The sequence below is a fragment of the Neofelis nebulosa genome, chromosome 7 (genome assembly GCF_028018385.1).
Source record: "Neofelis nebulosa isolate mNeoNeb1 chromosome 7, mNeoNeb1.pri, whole genome shotgun sequence".
Taxonomy (NCBI): Eukaryota; Metazoa; Chordata; class Mammalia; order Carnivora; family Felidae; genus Neofelis; species Neofelis nebulosa.
Window position 1 is genome coordinate 21,777,960 of NC_080788.1, and position 14,495 is coordinate 21,792,454.

At 42.2% G+C, this 14,495-nt stretch overlaps 1 protein-coding gene across 5 annotated transcripts in view; it reads right to left on the bottom strand.

The window, feature by feature from the left end:
- The window catches only part of MTMR10 (myotubularin related protein 10), a 56,119-nt gene that overhangs the window by 3,278 nt on the left and 38,346 nt on the right, over positions 1-14,495 (bottom strand). For all 5 annotated transcript variants that reach the window (XM_058736822.1, XM_058736824.1, XM_058736826.1 and 2 more), the window contains 8 exons: positions 14,213-14,300; positions 14,043-14,131; positions 11,583-11,713; positions 10,243-10,312; positions 9,273-9,343; positions 6,604-6,773; positions 4,913-5,083; positions 489-671 (listed from right to left, as the gene is read on the bottom strand). In XM_058736822.1, the coding sequence (XP_058592805.1) occupies positions 489-671; positions 4,913-5,083; positions 6,604-6,773; positions 9,273-9,343; positions 10,243-10,312; positions 11,583-11,713; positions 14,043-14,131; positions 14,213-14,300 (973 nt within the window). The remainder of the gene's footprint in view (positions 1-488; positions 672-4,912; positions 5,084-6,603; positions 6,774-9,272; positions 9,344-10,242; positions 10,313-11,582; positions 11,714-14,042; positions 14,132-14,212; positions 14,301-14,495) is intronic.

Sequence of the window (14,495 nt, forward strand, 5' to 3'; positions counted from 1 at the left end):
TCATAACATTCTGTCCCTTCCCTTGCAACCCTCCTCCTAATCCTCTTCCACCTGAGTCCCATTAGCTAGCAATGGGCTCTGCCTAGGGCATTAGCGCTGGCCTGCGACCTGGCGGGGAGGAGATACCTCCTGTTCATCATTCTGCTAAAGTGCAAATTTCTAAGACCTCTGGGTTAGGGAGAAATCTAGGATCTGGCTGATTCTAGAAAGAAAGGCAAGTGGGTGGGCTTCAGGAATGGGGCCTCTCAGGCTCAGAGCTGCTATCCGCTGAATCCTACATGCTGAGCAAGCTCTGTGGGCCTCAGTCACCAAGAAGAAAAGTCAGGGCATGGTCATTTCAGTTACAAAGCAAATGATTCCTCAAAATCTGCATTGGCAGTGTCAAGGGAAGTGACCTGGATCTTAATACTCTGTGTTCTGAAAATATGACCTTTGTTAGGTGTAAGCAAACACTGTGTTTTTATTGTTGGTGCGTTTTTGTAATTTACCTTTGTCCGTTTGAAAGCCTTCACAGAACCGTTCTGTACACAGGGTGTACTCTTTCCGATGTACAAGGGGTTATGGAATAGGGTGCGATCCTTTGCTGTAAACTGAAGAGACCAGTCCCAAACTGAGGGGAATTTTAAACCCTTTTCGTCACCCAGCTGGATATTTTTGCTTATAGCAAATTCCTGCAAGATAAATATTTGAACATTTATGAGAAGATGCCAAATGATTTTCTCATATATTTTTTTTGATGAGCCAAAATCATTCCCTCACTATGGGGAATTTTCTGGACTAGAGCAACTCTAGCTCACCGGGAGCAGCATGTTTTGCTCTGAGAGAAGAGACACTCTTGGCACCTTGGATCAGAGGGACACCTCACACCCTATATGAGCAAGGAGAGCACCTTTTCTTCTGGAAGCCACCAAGGAAGCTGGACCCTCTGAGCAAGGAATATATTATTACAACAAGTAAAATTTCAGGAAAGCCATACTATAAAGTCTTCAAGGTGTCCCAGTTACTTTTGTAATTGTAGCACTTTACTTTCTGAGTACGTGATACATTTACGCAACTACCTGCTGGGCACAGAACTTGGTGAGTGGATGTGTAAGACAGTCTGTGCATGGTGATCACTGCCATCTATTTTATCCCATTTTCTAAGTCCACGCTTACACGTCACTTATCCAGTGACCTTCAGTATCTGAACCACACCCCAGGAGCAGGGAGGAGGGAATTCAGACCCTGTGCACATAGTCCTGGCATCTGGCCACGACCACGAAGACCACACACTGAGGCCGGGCCTCTTGCTCCCAGGAGCCTGCCTCCAGCCCACTGTGGGCTCACGCGGCCTACTGATGCAGGGCACAATGCTGTAGGGAGACAGCCCACTGCCTCTGTGTGGAGAAGGTGAGGAGCATCAAACCATGCAGCTGCACTTAGTGGCATGGAGAAAGGGGCCGTCATCCTGGCTGAGGGCCAAAGCAGGCTGGCACATCGGTTTACGTAGGTTAGTTCTCTGGAGGAAATTTCTCAAGATACCAAGTCCCTGGATGGTGGGAGAGGACTGATTCTTATTTTCTGCTCCGTACTTTTCAGTATTCTCCAAACAACCAAGTACTTGTTTGGAAATTAGGAAAAAGGCAAAAACTCATTGTTATTACTAAAGAAGCACTGTGGTCAGGACACCAGCTCCACACCACAGGTATGACCAGGTGTGACCCATGTCGTAGTGTTGACTCAGGGCCAGCAGGAAACAGATAAGCTATCTAACAGTATAGGGCATTTTACAAAATGTCCTATTGCAAACGAGTAAAACTTAACTCATTAAGCACCAAATATATTAAAAAAAAAAAAACCTTTTTAGTTACTTGAAATTTCAAAATATATATGCATGTAGAAACAACCCATTTCCTTTAAAAAGACAGTATTAAGAGCTGTTTTAATGGCCCTTCTAGAAAAATAAACAGAAAACAGTCATCTTTTTTTATGTGAAAACTAAAAATGTTTATCTCCAAAGATCAGATTTTCCACAAAGAGTACCTGACCATGAGCATCTAAGGTGGCCTCAGAAGAGAAGGAAACGTCTTTATGGAAGAGACTAAGCTGAGAACAGCGGTTGTGCTAATCAGGACCTTACATCAAAAGCCATTTTCCCAGGGAGGGCAGAGGTGGCACTGATGGCCTTCAATCTGGCTGTTACATCAAATCATCAGTATGAAGTGATGAGACAAGGAGGGATCCATGCTAGTACTCGCCAGGAAAAGCTTTTGAAAAAGGCCAGGCTAAAAAAACAATACAGTATTAGAGCATGGACCAGGGAAAGTAGATGATCTACTTTTTTTTAAGTTTGTTTATTTTGAGAGAGCGAGCAAGAAAGACAGTGTAGATGGGAGGGGCAAAGTGCAGAGAGGGAGAAAGAGAACCACAAGCAGGCTCCTCGATGATGCGGGGCTTGAACTCATGAACCATGAGATCATGACCTGAGCCAAATCAAGAGTCAGCTGCTTAACTGACTGAGCCACCCAGGCACCCTCAGATGATATACTTTTTTTTTTTTTTTTTTTTTTTTTTTTAAATTTTTTTTTCCAACGTTTTTTATTTATTTTTGGGACAGAGAGAGACAGAGCATGAACGGGGGAGGGGCAGAGAGAGAGGGAGACACAGAATCGGAAACAGGCTCCAGGCTCCGAGCCATCAGCCCAGAGCCTGACGCGGGGCTCGAACTCACGGACCGCGAGATCGTGACCTGGCTGAAGTCGGAGGCTTAACCGACTGCGCCACCCAGGCGCCCCGATATACTTTTAAAAAATATTTAACTTTTATTTCCACATCGAAAGCTATTTGTAAACTTATCTGGGCACATCCAGAGTCCAGCCTAGGAGCAGGGTGAGGAGTGAGTGTCTCTGGGGTCCAACCTGAGCTCTGCAGAGTCCTCTGCTCAGTGCCTGCTGGAGGCACTGCAGTCACTGGGACCTTAGGGCCGATGTACTGGCATTTTACATCGAATGTTCTACGTCTAACAAGGCTGATTTCCTAGCTTTGTGTACATTTTGAAGGCTCACAAGGTGTGTGTGTGCATGCATGCGTGTACTAGGGGTGTGCATGGGCGTGTACACGGGGCAGTGAAGGGAGAGGAGTATGATGGGCAGGCAACACCACCAGATGCACAGCCCACAGCGAAGCTCAAGGGGCACAAACTGGATGATGCCCAGTGAACGAGGAATGAAAAGGAGCGCATCGGAGACCATTTAGTTTAGGAACAAATAGTCTCCCACACCTCAGGGCCCCAGCCTACCACCGGTCTGAGCGCAGTACTGGGAGAGGTTACATTCTATTAGGGAAGCACAGAATATAGTTTATAAAAACTTCCTTCACAAACTCCCCGATCTAAAATAAATACCCTATGGCAGTGCTAAGTTTCTCTGACCCTGAGCCCCCGGACAGCAGCCCCACTGAGACACGGCTCCCCTACTCTGAGGTAAGACCAGCTCCCCCTCCCTCCCATCTCCCTCCTCTTGTAACAAGCCCCAGGCCCCTTCCTTTTCTTTGGGATGTTCCTCATTAATAAAGGTCTCTCTATTACAATAGCCCGAATAAAAATCATCTCCTTAAATGTCTAGTGCACTTTGTCTTTCACATCCGCAATCTAGACTAATTCATTTCTTTAGCAAATAGTGAAGCATTATGCTTCACAGTTTACAGATGAGGAACCTGGGCTCACCATTCTCCCAGACCAGGGCCAGGATTCAGGTTTTCTGACCCTAGGAGGGACTCATATTATACCAGGCCACATCACCTGGACCAGGGCCTTAGTGCTGAGGCTGAGGACCGCAAGAGCTCTCCTTTCTGTTTCTCTCAATGGTTACTGCAACATTTATCAGCTATTCCCAATGTCAGTTCCAACGTGGGTGAGTCAGAACCCAGGGTTCTGGAAGGTTCTACCAGCGGCAATCAGAAGTTAGTTTCAAGTTTGGCTTGAGACCCTCCTTAGTCATGATTCTTCCTCTAGGTCAATGAACTGTGACTAGAAACTGAACATCCTACCCAACAGGACTGCTGTGTGGCATGTGGGACTGGTTCTGAGGCTACTTGGTCAGCCAGCGCCTGCCAAGAATTTGAGTCTAGCACCATCCCTATGCTCCATCTCTGAAATTCCTTCTCCACAGAACTCTTGAAGAAAATGATCTTGCTTTGTACATCTTTTATTCTAGGAAACAAAAGTCCTCAAAGAGGACCTTTTAAATTACTCATCTGGAGAGACTGAATGTCAAAATATAAATATAAAAGCACAACATTTAAGGTGGGTGTAATAATTTACATCTTTGAAATCTGTTTTTTTTAATTGTTACATATCACATTAAAAATTTTTTTTTAATTTATTTGAGAGAAAGAGAGAGAGCGTGCACGAGAGAGAGAAACCAACCAGGGGAGGGGTGGAGAGAGAGGGAGACAGAACCTAAAGCAGGTTCCGGGCTCTGAGCTGTCAGCACAGAGCCTGACGCGGGGCTCGAACTCATGAACTGTGAGATCATGACCTGAGCCAAAGTAAGATGCTTCACCGACTGAGCCACCTAGGTGCCCCTCTTTTCTTTTAAGTAGGCTCCATGACCAAAGTGGGGCTTGAACTCACAACCTTGAGATTAAGAGTTGCATGCTCTACCGAGTAAGCCATCCAGGAGCCCTAAAAACTGCTTTATTATGAACAATGTACATCAGAGAGAAATACCTAAAATGCTCAGTCATAAAAATGAAACAGTTTCCTAGATTTTTGTAGGCTTTTATGGAATTCATTCAGAAATTACAGCTTAAAATGGTAGCTTAAGACTTTTAATTTACATATTTAAATATGCAGCTAACTGTACTTCAATTCTGTATCAATAAAGTTGTAAAAGCAAAAAAGAGAAGTAGCTATCGCCACAGTATCTCTTACCGTGCTTTGTTTCACCCGCTGGTGAGGAGAATTGAACAGGAAGGTGCCAAACAGGGAGATGTGGGTGCTGTCGTACAGTATAGCCAAGTAGGTCTCTGAGAACTCGAAGGCCGCTGGGTATTGTTCTAACAGCTGCCACGTGGCATCCAAGAACAGCAAAAATAAGGGAGACTGGCATATACAAACAGAAAATGGGATGATTTAATGTTGTCCTTCAGTTGTTCACATTTATTTCCAAACTTACTGCTTACAGTAAGGAAGAGAATAAGAGAACAGCTAAGCCTAAAACACTTGGCTCCAAAGCTAAGCCAAGGATATGGAAATAGGTGAAACCAGCTTATATCAAACCTAAGAAGTAAGTTCAACTGTGATAAACATCACAGCCCTTATTTGTGTAGTATCATTGAAATGGCAAAGTAAACAAACAGGCAAGTGTCACTGTATGAATGGGGGATACTAAAATATGTGACTAAGCTTATCTGGAAATAATTCTTTAGAATGCTGAAAAACAAAAACAAAAAACCAACAACTCCAAACCAAAAACCAACTTCTGTAATTAGCTTTTGGTGCACCGTGCAGGCTCAGCATCCGGAAAACTTCCCAGAGTTTCAGAAAACAGTTGGCATTAGCCTCTAGGTCACATGGTGGAGCCCCAAGTATAACAGCTGATGACAGCTATTGTATCCTGGAGTCCCAGCATCTTTTTATTTTTTTAAGTTTATTTATTTATGAGAAAGAAAGAGTGTGTGAGAGCAGGCAGGGGAGGGGCAGAGAGATAGAGAATCCCAAGTAGGCTCCGCCTTGGCAGTACAGAGCCCACTGTGGGGCCCAAACTCACCAACCACTGAGATCATGACCTGAGCAGAAATCAAGAGTCAGACATCACCCAGGCGCCCCTAGCATCTTTTTTTTTTTTCTTACGTTTATTCATTTTTGAAAGACAAAGAGAGACAGAGCACAAGCAGGGGTGGGGTGGAGGGAGAGTGGGGCACAGAATCCGAAGCAGGCTCCGGGCTCTGAGCTGTCAGCACAGACCCCAATGTGGGGCTCAAACTCAAGAACCGTGAGATCATGACTGGAGCCGAAGTCAGACACTCAACTGACTGAGCCACCCAAGTGTCTCACGCCCCCAGCATCTTTTAAGTGAAGTATTCGCTGTCGAGATTTCCTCAGATGGTAGTTTGTACTGCTCAGTCAGCCTATGCTTCTGAAACCACCATTCTGTGAGATGCCTGCAGGGCCTTTCACAGGCTCTCCTACCTCTGCACCCATGGCAGCCCCTGTGCCCAGAGCTGTTACAAAGATGTCCCTCTCAAACATCCCATTCTTAACACACGTGCCCCATTTCAAGAAAATGTGATACTCCAAAACTGATTTTCCAAAATACCTGATGTGCTCATTATTTGCTTTTCAGAGAGATAATACAGCATTTTATCAAGTAGTTCTCAGCGTGGAGAAATTTAACAATTTTTTTTGGAATTTTACCTATATTATTACAATAATCTTCATAAGTACATCAATTTGGATGCTAATCCATTGGTAGTCTTGGACTAAGGAAGCAAAGAGGTGCTAAATGCAATATTTAAAAAGCCTCCTGGTCTCTTTACAGACAGAATAGCTCTTCACATGACAACGTGAATTTTGCCTTGTGTACACTTACAGACTCACAACAAGCACCGAGATTCTGTTACCTCTTTCTCCGATCGCTTTAAGTGGTTGCACCTGTCCAGGAACTGATATCCGGCCATGACCCACTCCTTCTGGATGAGACTCTGAAATCCAGTAATTGTCCTAAAATGGGGATCCAGCATCACTTGAACAAGAGAAGCTACCATACAGCTCAAGTCTCTTCCCTCCTCCTCTGTTAAGAAAAATGGAAAAGAAAATAACTACTACATAGAAAAATGCTGAGCGAGAAAGGGAAGGTCAAGTGGATACTACATTATTCTCTGCCCGAGCTACCTTCAAAATAATCCATGCTAGGAGGGTTCAATGGATTCCAACAACTCTAAAATATTATAGACTTCCAGCTCAATCAGTGTTTAATGGGAAATAATCTTTTATATATGAATATTTTCCAAATAACAGAGCATATTCCTCACACTTTTTACATTTCAGTAGTTTGGGGTGGAAATCTTTCAAGAGTCCATTCTGCTTCCTAAGAACATTAATTTTACTACTGGCAATTCCACATGGTGACTCAGAAGTGAACAAGGGGAATGGGATTGTCCACCACCATGTGAAAAGGTGGCAAACATTTTCCTCCTATCTTTTATAGCTGGTGTCTTTTTCAGTAATGCCAGTAATACCTGATATGAAAGCCAGCCAAAGAAATCAGACAAAAACTATACCAAGTATCCCTTATGATTAGATTGTAGAAGTCATCGACAAAATATAAGCAAATCATATTATCTCATGAATTCAAGAATTTATTCCAGGAAAACAAGGTTGGCTTAACATCTGACAAAAAGTAACACTTCTTAGACATAAGAGATAAAAATAACATAATCATCTCATTAGATGCATAAAAAGCATCTATGTGATAAAAATCCAAAGTTCATTCTGGATAAACTCTCAGCAAACTAGGAACAGAAGGGTACTTCAACCTGATAAGAGTCCATGAAAACCTGTAACCAACATCATTTTTAATGATAGCAACCCCTATAACTGAGCAATTCCTCACTTCTTTTTTTTTTTTAAATTTTTTTTTTCAACATTTTTTATTTATTTTTGGGACAGAGAGAGACAGAGCATGAACGGGGGAGGGGCAGAGAGAGGGAGACACAGAATCAGAAACAGGCTCCAGGCTCCGAGCCATCAGCCCAGAGCCTGACGCGGGGCTCGAACTCACGGACCGCGAGATCGTGACCTGGCTGAAGTCGGACGCCCAACCGACTGCGCCACCCAGGCGCCCCTCAATTCCTCACTTCTAAGTACCTACCCACAAGAAATAAAAAAAAATATGTCCTCATGGTGACTTTTATATAAATGTTCACAGCAGCATATTCATAATAGCCATAAAATGGAAACAGCTCAATGTCTGCCAGTGGGTAAATGTATAAATAAAATGTGGTATTTACAAAGGAATACTATTCAGAAATAAAAAGGAACAAACTGCTAATACATGCTACGTGAATGAACCTCAAAAGCATGTATGTAAAATAAAAAAAGCAAGAGGCAACAGATCACATTTTGTATGATTCCATTTACACAGGACATCTCAGAAAGAGCAAATGTGGAGAAACAGAAAGCACATTAGTGGTTGTCTGGGGCTGGGACACAAGTAATCTTTTTGGTGTGATAAATAATTTCTAAAATTGGACTCTGAACTCTACACTCTGTATGTGTACTAAAAATACACATTCAGAATGGGTGTATTTTATAATATGCAAGTTATACCTCAATAAACGATTTCAAAACCACGTTCTAAAAAAAAGTGTTACTAAGATGTAGGCTCAGTATCTCTTCTAACCTTTTTGTATTATACAAATCCATCAAGACATGTGCTAAGTAGGATTTTGCAATAGGATTAGAATACCCACTGGTTGAGAGGAGAGATTACTGGATTGTGAGAGTCTGCATTTATGTGTGAATTAAGTAACTCTGATGGCATCACAGTTAGGGATTACTTCAAATAGTGCATTACTATTCTTTTTTCCCCTTTAAAGGTTTTAAATATCTTTACTTTGCTAAAGTCTGTTAAATTTGACAGTTGGTAAAAATACTTTTGTAAGCTTCAGTAGTGTAGCATATTCACAAACTATGTAATGTGAAATATATTATACGATAAGGTAGGAAGTTCACGGTTTATTAAACTACATCAGTAAGCTTAGAAATTGTTAGCTGTTAAATTTACCTAACATACAATCATCCTTCACTTAACTGAAACATTATTATATTGTACTTTACTCCTACTAAACATTAGACAAAATTCAGAATATTGGCTATTCTTTTTTTTTTTTAATTTTTAAACTTTATTTAAATCCAAGTTAGTTAACACATAGTGTCAATTCAGTCAATTTCTTGATACCCATCTATTTCTGTAGAGTCCAATCTAGCGTGATCCAGAGGCATTTAAGTTGAAATTTTTATGAATTCGAAATGCAGCAAGATTAGACAGAAAGGATGCTCTGCCAAGACTAACACTCTGTATGACTCTGTCAGGAGCTGCAACCCAACCCTTCCCATAATATGGGAAGAAGGTTTAACACAGGGCAGAAAACCGGACTCCTTTCTACCTGCGGTCTTTGTGGCAGAATCTGTAGTGTCCCTGATGGGTTAGCAGTAGTGTCATCTACCTGAATGCGGGCAGTCACCACGCTGGCTGGCATGGTGACCATTGTTTTCAGTAATGAATTACCTTGCAGGACTACAGAGAGACGCTTGCTTTCTAGCACATACACGAGTTCTGCTGCATGTTTAAGGAATGCCCTGAAAAGAGAAAGGGAAAAATACTGTTAAGAAAATAAAATTTCCACTATAAATATTTCTTTAAAAGTACTTGAAATCAAGCACATCTAATCTCGCGCTGTATTGTGTTCTCAATAACCTTTGCAAATTTCATCAGCATTTAAGTGACTCTTCAACAGAGTATGTTTTGATTTTTCTATCAGGGAAATTCATTAATCCTTTTATAAAAAGGGGGCTGATGTACAGGACATTCTTGAAATCTCAAAACACAGAGACGGAGAAGAGAGGAGTGGTTGCCAGGGCACAGTGATGGGGACGCAACTCTGCAGGGGCAGCATGAAGGGCCTTGCAGTGATGGAGCAGTTCTGTATAGTGACTGTGGTGGGGGCTGCACACATGCAATAAAAATGCACATAATACCACACACATGCACATGCGCACACACACACAAAAACACATATAAATTGGTGAAATCTGAATAAGGCTTATATATTATACCACTGTCAGTTTCTTGGTTTTTTTTTTTTTTTTTTTTTAAATTTTTTTTTTCAACGTTTTTTATTTTTATTTTTGGGACAGAGAGAGACAGAGCATGAACGGGGGAGGGGCAGAGAGAGAGGGAGACACAGAATCGGAAACAGGCTCCAGGCTCCGAGCCATCAGCCCAGAGCCCGACGCGGGGCTCGAACTCACGGACCGCGAGATCGTGACCTGGCTGAAGTCGGACGCTTAACCGACTGCGCCACCCAGGCGCCCCAGTTTCTTGGTTTTGATACCACATTCTAGTTATGGAAGATGTAACCATTGGGGGAAGCTAGGTGAGGAGTATGTGGAGCACTGGACTGTTTGCATCTCCTATAAGTCTATAATTATTTCAAAATAAAAAGTTAAAGAAGAAAAAGGAAAGTGGTTGTACAAACCTTACATATTCTAACCACCGAGTATTTTCCAGTGAAGACAACCATTTCTCTTCAGTTTCTTCAAAAGGCTCTGCAATAAATATGGTAATATTTATCTAAAAAACATATATATGTAATATATAGGATGCATACATTTTATATATATATATATATATATATAAAATGTATGCACACACCTTTTTAGGCTTTTTAAACTTAATTTTACATGATCAATATCAGAGTTAAGTGATATGTCACAGTTTTTCATATTTAGTTGGCTTTAAGGAAGTATGCATTTTCACTTAATAATATAGTCATTTAAGAAGACATGTTACAATTCTATAAAAAACAAAAAAAGCACTCCCCTGGAGGCTTTCAGGGAAGTCCTGGAGAGTCTAACCACCTCTGCCTCCTAAGAGCCAGTGGTTCCCACCTTCCTGGTCAGCCCACCCCTGGATTCTGATGCCCCCTACTCACAGCTTCCTGACTGCAAACCTCACCCTCCTTGCTTCTCTCCCCTGTTCCTGCTGCCAGCGCTGCCTCTCAGTGCACGGTTTCTGTGACAGCAGGAATGAGGGCATCTTCCTGGCAGGGCTTGCACTGTCCTGACTCAGTCCTGCGTGGCCTGTCTCAAGATGTCGCTCACCTCACAAACTCCAGGCTTTAGTAATGTTCCAATTACCAGATGGTTGATAAGAATTCATGTCACTGTGCTTTTTTAACACACCATGTCCCTCCCCAGTTCTCCTTCCAGGCAAGCACCCGCTCATCCCTGCAGAACTGCCACAATGGCTGCCTCTCCTGGCTCCCAGGTAACTAGGACTCTGTGTATACTTCAAGGAGGCCTCACTTATGCCAGAGATGCTTTCACGGGAGTCATCCCCCTGGGGCACAATGAAAGTGCCTGAGAAGCACTTGTTCTAATACATGTATTAGAAATCTGAGGCCACGCAGATTACAACATGGCTCTGTTTGAAATTCATGTCAAGTCCCTTATCTTAAAACATAACTGTGTGCATTAAAATCTTAGGAAGTTTGTATGGGTAGCTCACTGTTCTCCTTGGGACTTTATAGAAGTATCCTACCACACCATTTATTATTTATTTCAAAGTGGTGTAACTGTTTTTTTTTTTTTCCCTCCAAAACAAAAAAGCAGTTTAAACTCCATTTTCTAAGAGCTTCTGATACTGTCATGCAAAAGTATTTCAATGTGCCTCTACTTAAATATATCTATTTCTATATTTTCAAGGGCTATCACTTTTTCTGACATGCCTCATGCAATGGTGTTATCACCCATTCACTGTATACATATATATATGTATATATATATATATATATATATAAAATAAAAATGAAATTACCATCAACGCATAGGTGTTTAAGTTTTACAAAAGCCGCCTGTATTTCTTGGATATTGGGCAAGGTCTTATCCAAGTCTGATTTGTAAACATCACTTCTCTGTGGATGACTTTTAGTTATTGCATTACAAATCCTAATAAAGACAAAATCCTTGAGTCATTCATTCATGCCACACATATTTTTTGAAGACCTATTATGAGCCAAGGCACTATTCTCAGAGCTGGAGATAGATAAACAAGACAGGCTGGGCCTCTGCTCTCACAGGGCTTCTATTTCTGGTGGTGGTTGGGTAAATGATAAAGTAACAGGCTGTGGTGAATGCCTTGGGTGGCATAATCGAGTGAATGCAGGCTAGTTCAAGTCATGTGGTCAGAAAGGCTCTTCTGTGAAGGTAATACTGAAGCCAAAACCCAAATAACTAGAAGCCATGAAAGATCTGAGAGAAAGTGTTCTAGGCAGAGGGAAGGTAAGGGCAAAGGTCCTGTGGTGGATACAAGCTTGGCTGTGGAGAAACACAGAGAGGGCCTGAGATGGTATGTCTAAGGAGAAAGGGGCAGAGAGAGATTTGACAACAAAGAGAGCCTGTCCTACTTATGAAGAACAGGATAGCTGAAAAAAATAGAACGAATCAAAACAATTCTCAGCTTAATAAAATTAAAACATTACAAGTGCCACTGGCTGTGAGGGTTCAGGACGAACTCCCACCCAGCAGTGCTGCTGGCTTCCCTCTAATAGCAGCCTCCCCCCAGCCCCCACCCTTCCTGTGCATCTAACCAGCAGACATGGCAGTGAATACTGGGCTTGGACTGTGACATGACAGGTCATTTCAAATGTGACCAAGGTAAAAAACACCCATCAGGGATTATTTGAATAATACTCCTTTTCCTTTCCTGAAGGATCATTTGAGGGTCACTTGTCAGTTATTTGCTTCAGCAAAGGTGTCTTTCTTCGGTATGGCCCTGGGGAAAAAAAACTAAGATCTGGCTGTAACAGTCACAGACTGTGATATACAATTTGAGGCTCTCTGAGCTGGTTTTCTAAGATCTGTTCCTTTGTTCCTCATTTATTTAACAAGTATTGAATAAATATTCAACATCACAGGTGTTTCCTGGGTGCTGAATGTACAATGGTATGCAAAACATAGTCCCTTCAGCTCAAGAAGCCTATAGCCTAGTAGCAAATATAGGCAGTAATCAAACTGTAACACATACATGCAATTAAAGACTGAAGTAAGTGTTATAAAGAAAATTTAGAGAGCCATAGAGAATGTATAACTTGAGGCCTGATCTAATTTAGGAGGTGAGGGAAAGCTTATCTTCAGGAAGTGATATTTGCCATGAGAGATAAAGAACGAGGGAGTACCAAGCGGGTGGGGTGGAGAGTGCTGGAGGATAAGCATGAAGAAAGACAGCCCAGAAGGGAACAGCACTGGTGAATATTGGGAGATGGGAAAGCACAGGCAAAGGCAAAGTCCATGGTGGCCAGGGCCAGGAGCCACAGGTGTGGTAGTGGATGAGACGTGGAGGGAAGAAATGAGGGCACTCATGGTAGGGGTGTAGCTGGGGTGGACACAGTTTGTAAGGTTTCTAAAAAGTGAAGTGACAGATTTGATGATAGGCTCAACGTGGGGAAGGAAGTGAAAGAAAACGCATCCAGGATGACTCCTGGATTTCTGAGGGCAGTCTGGGAGAGTGCGCGGTGCTTGTATGCTGGAGGCTGGTTGTGGACCATATTGAGTTTAAAGGGCCTCTGAGACTTGCACGTGGAAGATGTCCCATTAGAGATAATATCTGATGGTCACTAAAGCCACAGCCATAGGTAAACTTGTTTAGGAAAAGAAATGCAGAATGGGAAGAAGCAGTGGCCTGATTTTAGGTAATGTCTGCAGAGGGCAGAGTACTGGTGAGGAAGAGGGGCTTCAGGAGAGTGGAAAGAAGCAGGACTCAGAGGGCTTTAAGGAGAGACTAAACAATAGTGATGCCCACTGACTGAGAAATGCCTTCTGCTCTAATGACATGGAGATTACTGGCGACTTTATAGCAGATGATGCCAAACTTGTTTGTGGTAGCTAATTAAAACCACCACTTAAGCTACTGTGACTCTGTAGACCTAAGACACACCAAACTACAAGAAAGGTCTGATTTACCCTAAAGTATCTCAGCTGGAAATCACCACACGTTGCAAATATGTTAAAGGCAACACTGTTATACCAAGACGTCAGCAATGTAAGATTCCCCAGTGTCTTATAAGCCAAAGAATTAAATTCTATTTAGTATAACTTAAATGTTAATTTTAATATATTTACATTTTTTTCCAAAATGGTGATTCTTGTATAGACTATATGTTACTAACTAATTAATAAAACTATGCCACTTTGTAACTATTTTCAAGTAGTCAGGAGTTTAATATATTATTTCTGACAACTAAAAATGTCTACAGCAACAATGACCATTTCTTGATACCTCTGGTCGATTTTCCTCTGCTGCAGCACATCTTTTATGAGGGCCATTCGCACGAGGGCACTGCCATTTGAGTGGCTCCAGCACCAGAACTAGGAGAGAAGCAGAGCCTTTATGTAACTGGGTAGAGAAAAAGACATCGGTATGAATGAAATCCAACAGACAGCACTTACGGGCATCCTTCTTCCAACAAAAGAATGGGAAAAGATCTTTAGATCTTGGTCGGCTAAAGAACTTGGCACTACAAAGTATTCTGGAAGGCTGGAGAGGAAAAAGCAAACCATAACATAAGAATCCTGTGCTCTAGGCAGGTAAGTGTGCTCTGAAGACTCCATATATAATTAAACACGTTTATCCCCATTTAATGTGCACCCTACTTGGTGGCCACATGGTAGGTACCATGGAAGACAAGGTTGACCCTAGACCTCTCTTGTCTAAAACACGTGTGACGTTGTC